At 37.8% G+C, this 13915-nt stretch overlaps 1 protein-coding gene across 5 annotated transcripts in view; it reads right to left on the reverse strand.

Moving 5' to 3' along the window:
• 14-3-3zeta (tyrosine 3-monooxygenase/tryptophan 5-monooxygenase activation protein zeta) overlaps positions 1-8620 on the reverse strand; it is a 28770-nt gene extending 20150 nt beyond the window's left edge. For 2 of the 5 annotated variants that reach the window (XM_089248705.1, XM_089248702.1), the window contains exons 1-2: positions 8506-8620; positions 4385-4710 (exon numbers count right to left, since the gene is read on the reverse strand). In XM_089248705.1, coding sequence (XP_089104831.1) covers positions 4385-4678 — 294 coding nt within the window. In that variant the 5' untranslated portion in view covers positions 4679-4710; positions 8506-8620. Of the gene's footprint in view, positions 1-4384; positions 4711-7852 lie in introns of all 5 variants that reach the window. The other 3 variants (XM_089248703.1, XM_089248704.1, XM_089248706.1) reach the window with 3 other exon arrangements.
• Positions 8621-13915: the final 5295 nt, after the last annotated feature.

Here is a 13915-nt window from a genome sequence, read left to right on the forward strand (position 1 = left end):
CCATGTATCATGATTGTGCGACCTTGAAAAAAATGGTTTTACTACTTTGTACACTGTACTGTATTGATATATACGCGGGTTGTTGAGGAATAAGATGAGGGATATTTAGTTGCTTCCCTGACTAAGGGGACATGTAATTGTCAAATTTTGGAGGTGTTATTCTCCTGCGGATTTTCTCCCTTCCGGTTGCACACCGGAAATTACGTTACTTTCGCAGCTATCTGCCGGCAATCAAAGACAGCATCTATATGACAAATTTGCCTTGTTCCCACAATATTACAGATGCACATTTTTTTTAATTGTAAAAAATTGGAATGACCGTTGAAATTGTAAAACTCCCCAGAGATAGTGCACAGATTTTTTTTCCACAATGTTGAATATCCAGTTTCATCATCTAGATGCAATGTGGTAATCACTGTTTCGCATCGCAAAAATCATGGGTGTGTACACAGAATCGGCTTATGGAGGGACACAAGGATCTAATTCTTCACAGAAAGTTTGGGTCACTAGCATTCGAAAACAATTTTAAATCAATATAAAAAATTATTTTATTCCCATATTTTAATTCTCTACAAAAATATTTTTAATTTTTGATCTTTGGAGTGGGGGAGGCCCCCTCATAACCCACCTCCAAATTTTGCTTTCGGTGAAAATCCAACTTTGGATCCCGCGATTGTGCGAAGGTAATCAACTAAGAATTTGATTTATTTTGAGTTGGCTATTACTTTGAAAAAAACTTCTGGTTGCCACGGCACTCACACAGACCTAAAACATGAATATGTATACATTAAACTTCAAATGTACGCATTACCAGTTTCAAGGATAGATGCAGGGTCACAACTGGGAAGGACAGGCGAGTCTGGTGTCCTGGGCTCTGGACTAGAGGGGCACCAAATTCACCCTTTATAATTGTTTCTTCTACATTACATGGATGCGCCAAAATGTGTGCTTGCCCCATTTGAGAAAGTTAAGACGCTAGATAGATGGCAACACTGAGGGGTCATTCAAATAATACGTCAGCAGATTTTTTAGCCATTTCTGATTTCTGATCCGTCTTCCTTGTCAGCAAAATTTAGTCAGCAACTTAGAATATTTCATATCTTCAAAAAAAGGATGGTTTGATGACGTAAGCAACCTTCAACACCCCCCCCCCCGTCATCAAATCTGATCTGAAACCCCCTCCATGCTGACCTAATACTTAAATGACCCCTGAATACAAAACACGCCAAATGCTGGACACTTACACAAGCACGCTCAAGTTTTTCCAACACAAATCTGACATAGCTCCCGTATTCAGAGGAAAAATAAAATCATTTTACCAGGAAATCCAAAATATGAATAGGGAATAAGAAGATAAATGTCTGAGAGAGGAGAGAATTTAATTCACTTTAAATTTGATTATAAATCTTAGCACTTTCAATATCTTCTAAAGAAATGTAAAATCAATCACAAGGGTAAATATATAAGTTGTACTAAGTAGAAAAACTATTCTAAAGGGGAGAACATCATAAACGGGACCAACTATATATTTTAGATTTATGACACGTGCAGAATTCCATAGTTAATCGTTTAAAGGCCGAACTATGAACAAAGTCACTACTTAGGCTATTGTTTTGAAATTTGGAATTTGATGTCTTTTTTACATGCCTATACTTTGAAATTCGAAGAAAAACTTTTTTCTTTGTTTTTCCATGATGTTTCATAAATGGAACATTGGCACTTGGAAAGAGGTGAAAGTGAAAACTGGTATCGCTAATATATTCTCATGATTTTTTATTTCTGGAATATAATTATCACACGAAATTTATTTTCTACTACAAATTCAAATTCGCAACACATACTGGTTTTTTTAACATAAAAATGAGTGCAGAAAATTCAATTTTTTTTTCTAATGTCCGAGATAAAAGGAGGAAAACATATTTGATGGATTCATTTGTCACATTGGTAACATTTATACATAGTGTTTTTCGGCAAACCCCACACTGTCCTTGCATCGTAGACAATTGCCATCAAATAACCCGACATTTTTTTTTTCAGTTGGCAACTTGGACCTGGATAAATAATTAACCCCTCCTTTGGTCGTAGAAAGTCCATTGTCACTTCTCTTCAGAATTCCAAATGCAAAATAAAATCAGCTTCTCTCACTCTGAATGAATTATCCAATGTGCTATAATGGTCATATGGCAAATCTTTTCCAATGGAATCCAGAGCCAAGGTTTTGATTGGATTCCAGAAAGAATTTTTATCCCATGCAAGTTTTTTTAGATATATATTGCTTAAAATGATCTTTCTTTTTCTTGAAACTTGAGTGTTGCACTTATGTTTTGCTCCTTTTTTCTGCCCTACATTTTTTGAAGAACACGATTCAGGAGTTTTCTAATACCTCATCCTTGTTGTTGTAAAATTATCTAGCATCTCACATACATCAGTTGGCACTGTTGATACTAGATCATTTTCAACAATTTCATTTTCATTTGTGATGTCCCCATTTTCATTAGCACGCAATTGGCATATATCTACGTCCTCTAATTCAGAATCAAAGAATTCGCTAAAACATACATTTCTACGAATGCAAGAATAAAAAGTACTCACCCAATATAAATATAAACAATTCACCTGAGAAAGCACATTCCCCCTATCATATTACCCAGAATTAGCCCCTATACACATGTTGAATGATGATAACACTCTGGGGTTCAAATGGAAAAAATACTGCACATTAGATATCCCTAGAATCCTGCTCTCTTGAAAGGTCAATGTTCCATAAACGGAACATGCATTATTGAACATGCATAGCTCTTTAATGTTTTAACAGTACAACGAAACTTTAATCGAAATGAGGAAAAAAAAGCCCAAAAAATATCAAATTTAATAATTCTGTCAAAAATTTTAATGTCAACCTGAAGTTTCAAAATTTATTTCAAAAAATAGTTTGAACTCTCGTCTATATGCATTAAAAACTGGAAATGATTGTATCAATTTTTATCTGATATTTTTGTAAATAAAAACTTCCATTTATGAAACACTGACCTTTAAACGGTTCTCAATGCGCTAATGAGCTTCTTTGCAAGCTTTTCCAACTAGTAGACAATAAAAGTAAATGAGCCTTTGGATACATGTTTTTAGAAACAAATTACTTGATTCACAGATACCTTCTCCTACCCAGAACATGGTCCACCGCTGTCTCAACAAAGAAATATAAGCAGGTGATAAAAGACCTGGGGCATGCAGAAAGAAAATCCATAGATATACCAGTGAATTATAGGGAAAGGCATAATTTTTTTCAAGATAAATTTTTTTTTTTAAAGGGACCCACTTTCACTCAAAAATGATCATTTTTCCAATAACCTGGGTACCAGGTAAATTAGAATACGGCTACACCTCTGAGAAATTATATACTGAAAAGGGCTCAGTCAAAAAAGGTCGAGAATTACTGTTCTATACTTTCCTTAAAATCCTTCCAGATTTCGGCACATTCTGCTTTAGGGAACATGAAGTTATGAGTTATATGAAAACATTTGGGATGTATCCTACCAATAATTGTGATGGGATGGTCGCTATAATGCGAGGTCATTATAGCGACTATCCCATATAACCATTGACTATAAATGCTCTTGACCATTTTTTGGCAATAATTTACAACTTAACATGTTGCTGACTCCCTCTCAAAACAAAATATGTAGAAATCCGACGTACATCGCACATAACAATCAGTGCAACTGCAGAACAATCTGGAGAAATTTTAAGCAAAATATACAAAACACTATTGCGGGAATTTTTAAAGCAGAGCAATGCAAAACATTGTTTGAGACATCTGACAATTTTTGGACTGCAATTGGTGACTTCACTTGCCGTTGAGATGTTCTTATTCATTAACAATTTTACTAGCCTTTGGAAATTTTTTTCAGGATGCAATTGACAACTTTATTCACATTCAACAATGTATTTGGTGATACAACCGATATGGATTGAGATTTCTTGTATTTTTATGAAGGAAATATAACTAGCTTAGACATTCTCAGTACTGTGTATATATTGATACTTTTTTACACGGGCCAGTTAGAACCTTCTGGCAGGCCGCATATTGCCCACAGAAAGGAAGTTGCAAATCCTTGCTCTTAGCCAAAATAAATATTTTAGTGCGAACTGCTCCTTTTCATGTCAATCGATTTTTTATAAATTTTTAAAATGTGCCCAGGACTTTGTTGAAAGTCTGGGGAGGGGGCATGATAATGTCAATTCATATATACACATACATTAGATCAGTTGACTCCACCTTTGACGCTGGGGTCAATACCCCCCCCCCCCCATATCTGTCCATGTTCCGCCCACCCAGCATATCAAAAAAGAACAATAACCAAATGTCATCCTTCCCGATACTCACTAAGACATCGTAGCAGATTTCTCTGAGCTCCTTCTCGACCTTCTCACGGTATTCCTTGGCCATTTGCTGTTTTTTCTCACTGCCTTCAGTTTTTTGCTCTATGCTGGAGATGACCCTCCACGAACTCCTCCTGGCACCGACAACATTTTTGTATGCTACTGAGAGCAAGTTCCTCTCCTCGTTGCTGAGCTCCACGCCAGTCTCCGTGACCTGTTTCATGGCCGCCGCCATGTCATCATAGCGTTCTGCTTGCTCAGCAAGCTTAGCTCGTTGCACCAGCTCGTCCTTGTCCATGTTTAGAATTTAGAAAAATGTGTGGTGCTAGACTACAACAGAAAAAAAAATTAACATGAACATTGACTAAGCACAAGTAATTCTTGTCAAACAAAACAGCTTAAACAAATTCACTAAAAAATAAATATTCAAAACAATGAATAAGATTTATAAATATAAAATGGGCGTGTCACATTCCAATCAAGAAGCGTTGCTATCCTGCACTAAAAAATACCCTGTAAATCCATTAGTCTAATCCTGTTTTAACAAATACCGTTATAGCAAAAATCTCGTTTTAACCAAGACTTTTCTAATTCCCCAGATAAGTTCACATAGTAAAAATGCAAAAACCTGAAATTCCTTTACAACAAAATTTTGTTTTAACAAAGCGATTTCTCCAGTCTCTTGGTGTTCATTATAATAGGATTCGACTAATTTTTTTAGCACTATTTCAGCATCCTGTAGGATTGACTCAAGTCAAAGCAAAATGACAGAAATGACTTGGTTATAAAAACAATTTTTGGCCAAATCAGAGCACTAGCAACCACAGGTAATTCTTTCCTGTTCTCACAATATAAATTGCATTTTTTTTTTTTGGGAGTCTTCCACAGTCCAATCTATCAACTCTTCGACAATGCACACAGCAAATTATGAAGACGTAAGTTTTTTAAGAATGACACTCCTTCGACACCACTTCCAAAAACAGTGAAAAATAAGTAAATTACAAGCTCCGATGTAAATAAGTCAATGTGAACCAGATGGTTTTACTGCGTTGTTTTTTTTTTTCTTTTTAAAGGGATTTGTTTACATTTTACTGTTCAATACCAGTGTAATCGTTTTTGAAAAATAAAGCGCTTTTATTTCTAACTCTTTGCTCAGCATTGTAAATATTGTTTATGCCTCTGCATGCCCTAAAAATACAGAACATTGAATGATATTAGGTATCAGTCACAAAACCTACATCTATGTACTGAACTGCTTTTTTTATGCAAACTATTGTCTCACCTATACACAAAATGTGCGCCATAATTTTAAATGACAGCTAATTACTGTCCAAGACCATGAAAAGTAAATACAAAATTTTTTTTTTCCCATCCAGAGGAAGTTTTTAATCACTACGTGCTGAAACCTCAAACTAAGCAAATAAAAAATTAACCAAATGGTCCACATATGCCCCCCCCACCCCCGTATACCGAAGCTGTTCCAGTTTTGTTATAGACAATAACTGCAATTATGGTTTCTTCCAGAAAGACTCTGGGTGAACAGCTTAGCTTTTCGGGACTTTTACATATGGGTGCAGTGCCCATATTTTAAATCGGCTGGCCAAAGATTTGGTTAAAACTGATGTAACAAAACATGTTACAAATACAGTATATTTAAATATTTCCACAATCATCTCTTGAAAGCCTAGTATCATGCATGGTATCATACTCGATTTAAATAAGATTTAAAAAAATAATCAACCCTGAATCTACAACATTCGTACTATTTGGCAATATATTGATGATTCCCTGCTCAATTAAAAACCAATTACATGAATTTTATAAATAGGATTTGGGACAAAAACTAGAAAATAAAACAAAAGTAGGACATTTTACCAAGTAGAAAAAGTAGAATGAGTGGGAGCCCTGCATATGGTTATTTTACATACTCAAAGACCATCAACAAACAAGAAAAGGTCTATATAAATTTGTGAACAAAGATTCACAGTTATCAATAACCTGGCAATCAATAGCGACTGGTCAGACGTTTGAAAAGACGAGCTAAAAACAACCAGCGCCAACATGGCATCAAAGGAGCATTCTGGAACAATGACAACCCAGCAGAACTACAAACCAGAGCGCCAGCATTGGTGACTTATCGTTGGGAAAAAGCCGCCAACTTGACGTATCCCTTATACCAAAGCCATTCCTAGGTTATTAGTAAAAACTAGGTCCTTTTAAAGTGAAAGCAGGCCCATCTCAGAAAAAAAAAATGAAGTTCAGTTCCCCACGCGGACAATGGAATGTTCCAGGGGGCAGTATAACATAGGATCCTACGGGTTAAATTGTGTTGGGAAAAATTTCTGAAGGGGCGATAAGACAAAGGTTAGGAAACTGATTCAGAGAAATCCTTGTGAATCAAACAAATAATTGATTTCTAAAAACATGTTCAATCGACAATTTCCAGTTGGAATTCACCAATGGTCCACAAACTGGAGTACCACCATTTAATTGCCACATATTTCCCACGTGAATATGCAAGATGTCAGATTTCTTGTCGGTGAAACCTAACAATTGTATGTTATGTCACCTATATTATAATAAATGTTTTTAAAACAAATACTAGACCAGATTTCTATATTAGAAAGTGGGAAGCAGGTGCAACTCCAGTTTGTTTTCCCGAATTCTCTACACATCTGTCATCAATGTACAGCTCAAGAGCATGTCATGAATTTTTACTAATGAACTCAAAAATTGATATATAACTAAAGCGTAAGCTACCATCCTCTTATTAACACGTACCCTCACTCATATATATATATTGGCCCAAGTCTAGCCTTGGCCCAAAAAATCCCAGGCCACAATGGCAACAAAAATCTATTTTGTGCCTAAAGTTTCATGATTTTACATGACAGGAAAAAAGACAAAAATAAAAATTATTAAAGACCATTTTCCTTTACATTAAAAATCCTTCTTGGCTCTACAGGAATTTGGCTGGCACCTAAAATTAATGTCAAGCCCTGGTGTTTGTACTGAACTCACCAAAAGAGTGAACTACAAAGCAAGAAACTGGGTCAGTGAGCAACCAAACCACTGTGCAAGAAGGTGAGTGACAAAAGCAGGGTGCAAGCACATGAGTGACCAAAGCAGTGACACATTTATAGAGGTGGGGACTATGAGTTATAGTCACAGGGCAGCAAATTGGTGGAATAAGTGGTGAAGACTAGAATGGGGGGGGGGCGGCAAAATTTATATGCCACCCACAGACAGCAAGACCATAAATCCATCCTGCCTGGGCCACCCATAACATCTGAGTAACAAATAATTTACTTCCACCATTTTCGTCAACTTGTCACAATTAAGAAACCACTCAATAAATTTATTAGATTATTTCTTCACATACCAACTGCATGGTTCCCATTGAACCCGAAGCAATAGAGATTCAATTTGCATACAATAGTTCATTTTACACATAATTAAATTATAAACTCACGCGAAATTGTGTAATTGAGTAAAACTCAAGCTTAGGCCTACGTTTCTCAGGAGCGTTCAAAGGCGACCTTCCCCTCATTTATCTACCAGCATCGCTAAATCAATACCACCGATAAAAACCCAGCGTAATAACCGCAAAACAAAGCGTAATATAAATATTGAAATTTTCGGGTATTCCGTTTCACTTCGACGCACTTTTACAGGCCCTAGTAAGGCGTTGGGGCGGATATTGCAGATACGGAGGGAGGAGAGAGAAAAGGCGGTCAAAACGCGAGACTCGGTGACGCTTTTCACGCGTCGAATAAATTCAATTAAATCGGCGATAAATTATTTAAATGACGCCTCGCTTAAATTTCGGGAAAAAGATAAATGATAAAGCAACTCACACTACACCGGTGCCCCAGAGAAAATTAGCTTCAAAAATGGCGGAAACGATTGGTTTCGCGACCTTGGAGGGGGGTTCCTCTCTCGCTCTCGTCTGCTTGGAAAAAAAAATTCCGCCGATTTTTTTTCCCCCCTCCTCGAGAATAAAATTTTCAGCTTTACTCAATCGATTTTCGGAGAAGTCCGAATTTAAATTCATTTAATTCACAATAAACGATTTATTTTGCCAAGTGTTAAGATAAAATGAAAAAAAAAAAAGTTAATATTTACCAAATCAATTGGGTGATAACTTCGTCCAGATCTAAATCCTCGAGCCGGTGGATGAAATTCTCGTAAAACGGGGAAACCGTATCTGAAGGGAAGGGCTGTGACGTCAGCGGTTGCCTGGTAACGCGACAACGCCGCGGACGGAACGCCTGTATGTGTGTGTGTGTGCACGTAGGAAGGGGAGTAGCGAGGAATCGTTTTTTTTATATTTATTTGTTTATTTTATTTAATATTTCATGGAAAATTTCAAAAATGCCCCATTTCTTCGCGAAATCTTCCTTCGGTGCGGTCCTACACAATATCTTAATTTGAGAATAACGGGCAGGCGGACCGCTCTATTGTGCAGTGCCGTCTTAACGCATGGGCCTACCCGGGCACGGCCCGGGGGGCCTCAAGAGAAGAAGGGCCTCACAAAAATGAGATTTTGTTGAAATTTTCGAAATTTACCTGGTAGGGCCTCAGAAAATCTACTTGGCCCGGGGGCCCCATGGTGCTCTTAAGACGGCCCTGCTATTGTGGGGAGCGTTATTCAACATTACAGACATTCTGAAAAAAGTCGGTGAGGCCGGGGTGGGGGCATACTGTGGTACATGGATTCACACAGTGCGGTCTTGACGAGTGGGCCAAAGGGACCCAAGCCTCCGAGTCAAACGGGGAAGAGGCCCTATTATTTTTTGGAGATTTTATTTTTATATTCTGAGATTATTTTTTCATTAAATGTGAGTTTTCATTTGTTATGAAATTATTTTTTCATGAAAATGAATTCTATTCTGAATTCTATTGAGCAAAATGCATATAAGACGATAGTTTCTTAAAACGAAAGCAGTATCAAACAGACAAATCTACACGTATACAGGGTCGATATCTGTAAAAGAAAAAATTATAATTGTCCCGGGCCCCCGGGATGAAGCCCCGTCAGCCCTACCCTCGTGGGGGCCATAGGTGTAGCCACATCGGGCCGAAAAATTATGAGGGCCATAAAGTAGGAAGTTAAGTTGACCGAGTGTCTACAAAATGTGATGAACTTGGTGAATTGTAAAATAAGAAAATGTCATAGCTTATTACAGAATCTATGTTGGAAGTATTTTTCCGTAATTTTGTTACTTAACTCTACTAATGATTTCTCAAATAAAGCTAACTTGGGCCCCTCAAAAATTAATGTTTACCCTGCGCCCGAACTTGTGAGGAGCGGGCGCTGCTGATGAAATAAATTAATAATGAGACCGATATTTTTTCCCCTTGAAATAAAAATTCATACTGAATGAAGTTTATAAGTATAAAAACTTGCTAATTTTTCCCGTCAGCCCGGAACAATTTTTATCATTTTTTGTTTTACAGACACTATAAATTCACTATGGAGGGGAGCGAGAAAAGTTGTTCCTGGAAGCTCATCCTAGGGTCTCTAGGCTAGGGGCCATGGCTGCACTTTTCACGGCTGCTACAATTCGACCCTGTATACGTGTAGATTTGGGTCTTTGATACTGCTTTCGTTTTAAGAAACAATCGTCTTATATGCATTTTGCTCAACGGAATTCATTCAGAATGAATGAAAATTCGTTTTAATGGAAAAATAATTTCATAACAAATGAAAATTCACATTTAATGAAAAAATAATCTCAGAACTTGAAAAAATATATGAAATCTCCAAAAAAAAAAAATATATATATATAGGGCTTCTCTACCGCCCCGTTTGATTTGGAGGCCACGGGGCTCGCTCGTTAAGACCGCACTGTGTGAATTCATGTACCAGATGCACCAGTGTGACCATTTGACTTCACCGAATATTTTTTACAATGTCTGTAATGCTGAAGACCCCCCCCCCCCACACACACACACACAATAGAGCGGTCTGCTTGCCCGTTGTTCTCAAATATAAGATATTCTGTAGGGCCGCAAAATTTTTTCTCACCGGGCCGCGAAAAACATGTTAGCTCAGCCACAAGAGATATCACAACTGTACAGCAAAAAGCTGTACCGTACCGTCCGGTTGTCTGCTTTTCGGAAATTTTTGAATTGACCGTTAGTGGAAACTATAAAGTTCCCCACGACAGCTTTGTCGTCTGCTTGTAATTACCAGTCATCATTATCTAGTGCTCCCTACGAAAGATGTCGCGTCGCGGGCTCTCAGGATTTCGCAATCCTTGTATACTAAATACGATAATCCTTATTACATATTCCTTAAATCTTGGAATACGATTTTCTTTTCTATTTTAGTTTCATATTTGAAATCGGAATCACGAGTCTTCTAGTTGCTGGTAAGTCACGTGAGCATATTTCCATATTAATCACATCTCCTTATCAACTATCCTAATCTCGACGAAAACCATTCTTCTGTATCCTACTGTTATAGATAAGCAATGACGGATTGTCGTCGCACTTCAACGTCGAATAGATACCATATCATCATTGGGAATGGTTGCTCCGGTCAGGGCTGTGACATGCTAATAAAATCAATATGTTGCGTCACTCACGAAGATATACTGTATTATATACTGGGGGGGGGGGGGCGTAACTAATGATCATGTGCGCAATCTGTCACAAAAAAAATTAATTTTTCACCCCATCAGCAGACGATGGCGATGAAGGATAAGTAAGTGAATGTCATGCAACATAGCAGACGACACTGCACCGATATTTAATTGATTCTTTTCGAAAACAAAAAAATTTCGAGATTCAACAGGGTTCACAAGTTGGCGTTACGTCATATAAGTGTCCTACTAACGCAGTGGTTCCCTTCCATCATGTGAACAGGGTTCCGTAGCCACTCCAAGATAATGAAATACAGTCCACGCCGCTTAATGTGGTCACATCGGGAATCGTTGTTCCTTATAAAAATAACCGAATGATAACTATATCCCGGAAAAAGTCCCAAAGTCCCGTTGCCAGCCATTGTGAGGTGTTAGGGTGAGAACATAGTGCGTCCGTATTTCCGATTCTGGACACCCGCGTCGTCTCCGATTGGTTAAAAACCCAAATTTCAAGCTAAAAAAGGTTGAAATTCGGGTTTTCAACCAATCGGAGACGACGCGGGTTTCCAGAATCGGAAATACGGACGTACTATGCTCACACACTTAGAATGGAAGTGTCTAATGTTTACACTGAGCTATAAGCTATAAAAATTGCGATATCTTTTTAAATGAGCACAATACATTTCATAGATTCGTAGCGATTCGTTCGTAATGTCAAGTGCTGCCATTTGTCTTCCAAATTCAGAAGCAGACAAATTGGCTGATTGTTTTTGCTTGTGTCGTGCGTGAATTTTTTAATCGTTGTAGCTTGATTGCTCTTTATGGAGAGACTTTTTAAAATGGGGGCGGATCTTGCGTTCTAAGATGGAGTACGATGAGTCCATCCTTCTTTTCAAGCGCCTTAGGCAACCACATCTTTGTCCGGATGTGTCTTGTTTCGAATTCGAAACGAGACTTGCTCAACCACAAACAAACCTTTTGACTGCCAGATGTCATTTCCGTGCAGTGGTACTCGAATATGCGAATTTTAATCTTATTGCATTGTAACTTACAATGTACGACCTTACAGTGTAGTTACAATGTAATGTGGGCAGAGCCGCCCTTAAGGGTGTGCGGCAGTTGCGGTTACACCGGGTAATGAAGTTCGGCAGGAGCGCACTTACGGTAATGGAAGTGAAAAAATATACGTTTTTTTCGTATTGATTTTATTATAGAATTTCAATCAATTCTGGAGTTATTTCTCTCATTAATTCTGAATTTTCATCTCTCGCTATTTCTCAGGTTTGGGATTTTTTCTCTTAATTTTGAATTTTAGTCAATTCTGAGATATGAATTTTTTCTCTCGTTCATGAATTCTGGGATTTTTTTCTAGCAACAATATTCCGGGATTTATTCTTTCATCAATTGTGGGATTTTTTTTCTCTCATCAATTTTGAGATTCCATCAGTTCTGGAACTTTCCTCTCATTAATTTTGAGTGTTCATTGGTGAGTAGATATTTTTTTCAGCATTCTTGTATACTTTGTGACAATGCACACCCGATCCCCCTCCCCCACCCCCAACAAAATATATGGAGCACAGAAATTATTTTTAACTTCGTCCTAACTTAACCGCACGTTAGAAAAAAAAAGTGAAAGGAAAATATATATAAAAGGTAACAGTATAAAAGGTAGATATATGAGCGTTTTTTTAGTCTTTTTTCACCCTCACCCTACTTTTATATGCATGTAGTAGAAATATACATTATATGTGAGGGAAAAAAATCATTAGCAGGAGTATAGAAAGAAAGGAGGGAAAGAAAAAGGCTCTCCAGAGTGTTGTTGATAGGGCTACTATAAAACTTCGCGATGGTGAGGAGAGAGGAAAGAAAACAGAGAACTTGTTTCAATTTATTCCACTGGCGTTTGGACGCAATATTTCGTCCGTGATCGTGAAAGGGTTAAATCTCTGACGATTAACCACTGATGCTTTCTGTTTGCAACGTATAGAAAGACTTTGGAAACACGGAAACGCTTTATTGGTGTGGGGACATTTAAGTATTACGTAAGCACGATTGGGTGGGGGTTTTCGGGTTTGCGGAGTTTTGATGACAATGGGGGGGGGGGGTGTTTCAATAAGGCTTACTTCATCAAACACCTCCCCCCCCCCCCCCCCCCGCTTTATAAAAATATGAAATATTCTTAATGACATCTTTACTGAGTGCACCAAAAACGAGAAAAACCTTTTGTTAGTTTGTGGGTACCTGAACTAACATGAACTCCCTATTGATAAGTCCTCTATGGAGACACGTAAGTGATCTCTAAATGTTCCACGGATGATCCTTTAAGTAATCTGAAAATGTGTCGCGGGCTGCTCAACTGCTCTGGAACTCTGCCGCGCGTTGCTCAAGTGATTCGTAATTATGCCGCGGATCACTTAAGTGATCTGGGAATGTGCCGCTGGTTAATTGAGTAATGTAGAACTGCATTGGAGCCGCTTAAGTGCTCTAAAACTGTGCCACATGTCAATTAAGGACTCTCTAAATGTGCCTCAGATCGCTGGAAGTGTTCTGGAACTGTGACTCGGGCCGCTCAATTGATCTGTGAATGTGCCACGGAACTACTTGACTGAACTGGAAATGTGCTACGAGCAGCTTGAATGCTTTGGAATTGTGCCACGAGTCACTTAAGCGATTTGTAAATGTGCCGCTTATTTCATTAATACAAAATTAGGTTTGATGTGGCAGGACACGTTTGGCCCGCGGGTTAAGGGTTTAGCATATTTGGCTTTTATTTATGGGTCGCAATGAATTTATTAAAGACAAATTGTAAGTTCTTAGCCTTCAGATATCATTGACATTAATAGGTATTGATTATAATTAAATATTCTTAATTTTTTGTATTTCTTGTGCTTTAGGTATTTCTTGCGAAATTTTAATTTTTCCTAAATATTTTTTGCATCAAATAA

The sequence above is a fragment of the Pholcus phalangioides genome, unplaced genomic scaffold (assembly GCF_987345545.1).
Source record: "Pholcus phalangioides strain wild (caught in Gottingen) unplaced genomic scaffold, Ppha-v1.0 ptg000020l_1, whole genome shotgun sequence".
Lineage (NCBI taxonomy): Eukaryota > Metazoa > Arthropoda > Arachnida > Araneae > Pholcidae > Pholcus > Pholcus phalangioides.